Source organism: Sinocyclocheilus rhinocerous, unplaced genomic scaffold, assembly GCF_001515625.1.
Source record: "Sinocyclocheilus rhinocerous isolate Xijiao unplaced genomic scaffold, SAMN03320098_v1.1 scaffold1719, whole genome shotgun sequence".
Taxonomy (NCBI): Eukaryota; Metazoa; Chordata; class Actinopteri; order Cypriniformes; family Cyprinidae; genus Sinocyclocheilus; species Sinocyclocheilus rhinocerous.
In genome coordinates, this window is record NW_015664048.1 from 41,861 (window position 1) to 45,244 (window position 3,384).

The 3,384-nt window shown below is 36.0% G+C and overlaps 1 protein-coding gene across 1 annotated transcript in view; it reads left to right on the forward strand.

Annotated features, from left to right (window-relative positions):
* Positions 1 to 3,384, forward strand: part of LOC107729587 (eukaryotic translation initiation factor 4 gamma 1-like) — a 49,221-nt gene that overhangs the window by 16,692 nt on the left and 29,145 nt on the right. The window contains exon 11 of the mRNA XM_016540168.1: positions 317 to 700. Within this exon, the coding sequence (XP_016395654.1) occupies positions 317 to 700 (384 nt within the window). The remainder of the gene's footprint in view (positions 1 to 316; positions 701 to 3,384) is intronic.

Sequence of the window (3,384 nt, forward strand, 5' to 3'; positions counted from 1 at the left end):
ATATGTGTGCTGTGTCTAATTATGTATATATAAATACACACACATGCATGTATATATTTCAGAAAAATGTTGTTTATATATAAAATATATTTATTTATATTAAATTATATGAATATAAACATAGACATGTAAATATTTTCAAAATATATACTGTATGTGTGTGGATTTATATATATACATAATAAATATACACAGAACACATATATTATGCAAACAAAAACTTTTATTTTGTATGCGATTAATCGCGATTAATCGTTTGACAGCACTAATAAATATAATTTATTTTATTGAATATAATATTTCTCTGTCACACTAGCCATCTGGTCTGAGCGGTCCTCGTCGTTCAGGTCAGGGTCAGCGCGGGAAGGAGCCGCGGAAGATCATCGCGAGTGTTTCCCTCACCGAAGACGTGCAGCTGAATAAAGCAGAGAAGGCCTGGAAACCGATGGTCAAGCGCAGCGGCCGCGCCGACGAGGACGAGCCCGACTTCCTGACGACGCAGGAGCTGTTCAAACGCGTGCGGAGCGTGCTGAACAAACTGACGCCGCAGATGTTCCAGCCGCTGATGAAGCAGGTGACCGAGCTCGCCATCGACACAGAGGAGCGTCTGAAGGGAGTCATCGACCTCATCTTCGAGAAGGCCATCTCTGAGCCCAACTTCTCCGTCGCCTACGCCAACATGTGCCGCTGCCTGATGGGGGTGAGTGTGAGCCAAACGCAGCTCTGCTTTGTAGGGATGCACAATTATGACAAAAATCATAATTGTCGATTATTCCCTTGACATTGTAATTGCGATTATTAATTACGATTATCACAATTTACATTGAATGATGTTTATACCATTGTTTGATGCAACTGCATGCCGTATTTTTATATGAGAATAAACGAGCTGAAAACACTCTAACTGAAAAACTCATCCATAATTGTAATCGCGATTAGAAATTTGATTAATTGAGGATGGAGGGATGCACCGAATGTTCGGCAACCGAAATTATTCGGCCGAAAATAGCAAAAAAAAGCTCTTTCAGTGGTCAGCCGAATAAATTGTACCGAACAATTGCGTGACGCGACTAAATAGAGGCGCACACTAATGCAGCAAACATGTCAGCAGTGTGGAAGCATTTAAAAGTGTCCGAGAAAAATGCGAAAATCATTACAAGTGAGAGACTGCTTAGCACTGTGAGGAAAATCTGCACTGAAACAGTGTTACTCGTCAGCTGCTCAGTTACATTTTTATGCATTTTTTTTAAAGGCATGTGACAATGCGATACGTGCGACAGACGTCATTTATAAATCTGCTGTCGTCAACAAAAAGAAGCACTGAGATCTTCCTGCGGGTTTCTGCCAAAATAAAAGCTGAGCAAGAACTCCATCAACATTCATAAATGTTACTATTGGAATTTTACTGTTGTTCTATGAAATAAAATTAAAAAGTAAGACAATAATAATGATAATAATAATTACAACAGCTCTATTTCATTTCTGGGTTTGTACAACCGTTTGAGAGAGAAATTCAAGCATTTTTCAATGACTTTAAAGTATTTCACACAACTATTTCCAGCACTTTAAAGCTCTAAAAATTATCAAATTTAAGTGTTGTTTTTAATGGGATGACCAAAATATACTGTGTGGTAAACACTAGAGCCCGACCGATATGGGTTTTTTGGGGCCGATACCGATATTAGGGAGTAAAAAAGACGGATACCGATATATCGGCCGATATTCTTTGTGTAGGCTATATAACAGTACAGTATAGTCAAAAGTTTGGAAACACTTCCCATTCGTGTGTCCAAAATTTTGACTGGTACTGGATATAGAATACAGTATATAGCCTACATAAACCGAATATATATACATAAACACATTTTTTGCAATGATAACTCAAATGTGGTGATCAAACGCTTATAATGATGTGACAAACATAGGCCTATGTAGTGGAGGCAGGGTGTTTAACAATTTAACAATAAACTTTATTATTCAAAATGAGACTGACATCAGTGCACTTAACAGTAAACTTTACTTCACTTGTTATAAATAACTTAACACAAATAGAACAAAATATATATATAACTTGAATTAAGAAATTAAACAAGGTAACTGTGTAGGGCAAGCAAGCTACTGCCAAACCAACAGGGGCAGGTTTATGCAGGAAGCACAGCTTTTCCAAATGTAAACATCTAAAATGATTAATTAATAATAATGAATAATATTTTTTCACAAATTCTGTGTTGTGTATTTTCTGGTAATCTAATGAACATGCAGAACATGAGGATTCGTATTTAAATAAATATTTTTGCAGTTTAATATTCACAGACACAGTATATATATATATATGTACTGACCTGTTTTTTATTTATTCATCAAAAATAAGACAAATTCCATGAAATTCCGCATTATACAGTAAATTCCGTTTTTATGACTAGATCAGCTCTAGTCTCTAACGTCACTGAATCTGCTGTTAAAATTGAACAATACATCATATCGTCATGCAAAACTAAGAATTAGAATCATTGTAATGTGACGATCAAATATAGGTGTGGGTGGGTGGCGGGCGGATAATTTGAAGCAGCGGACTCCGCGCATTTCTACACTACACTGACCTGGGTCCAGTAGCAAACAATGGAGCACGCTCTGCTGGACAAACTAAGTAATTACACCATTCAGAAGCATTTAATCTGCGTTATATGTTCTGTAAAAAAAAAATTCATATCGGCGGCATATTCGCCGATACCGATATATCTGCGACAGGCTCATATCGGCCGATAATATCGGCAAAACGATATATCAGTCGGGCTCTAGTAAACACACTTATTTAAAATAAAAATTTTTAAAAAGACATCAAATTACCACTATAACCAGTAGATGGCAGCAGAGGAGCTCTTATTGGCTTATTAGTCATTCATTTCCACTTTTTTTTATTCATATTTTGATATTATAAAATCACTATTATAAATTATCAAATCACCAAGAAATCAGATTAACTGACTAACTTTTGTTCAATTTGCAACAGCATTCCTTTGAATATCGCTAAAGTTGTCAGCCAGTTCAATATAATAGGCTACTATAAAAGAATAGGAGGGGGGGCGTCGATCAATTCGGCGTCGATTCAATTCAAACACCAACAAAATGCAACGTCAAAATAGAACTTTTATTAACAAAACGAATAACAATACACCATGCTATATGCCTAATATAAAAGAACAAATTACTTAGGCTACACAAAGGTATGCAAAACTGAAAATCAGCAAACACTGCGAAACCAAATAAATAAGAAACGTTTATTAGCAAAACGAATAAGAAAGCTTGGAGGCATGGCATACACCTTGATGGAAAATAAAATAGCCTACACAAAGTTTAAATAAAGTAAAAATCATCAAACACAAG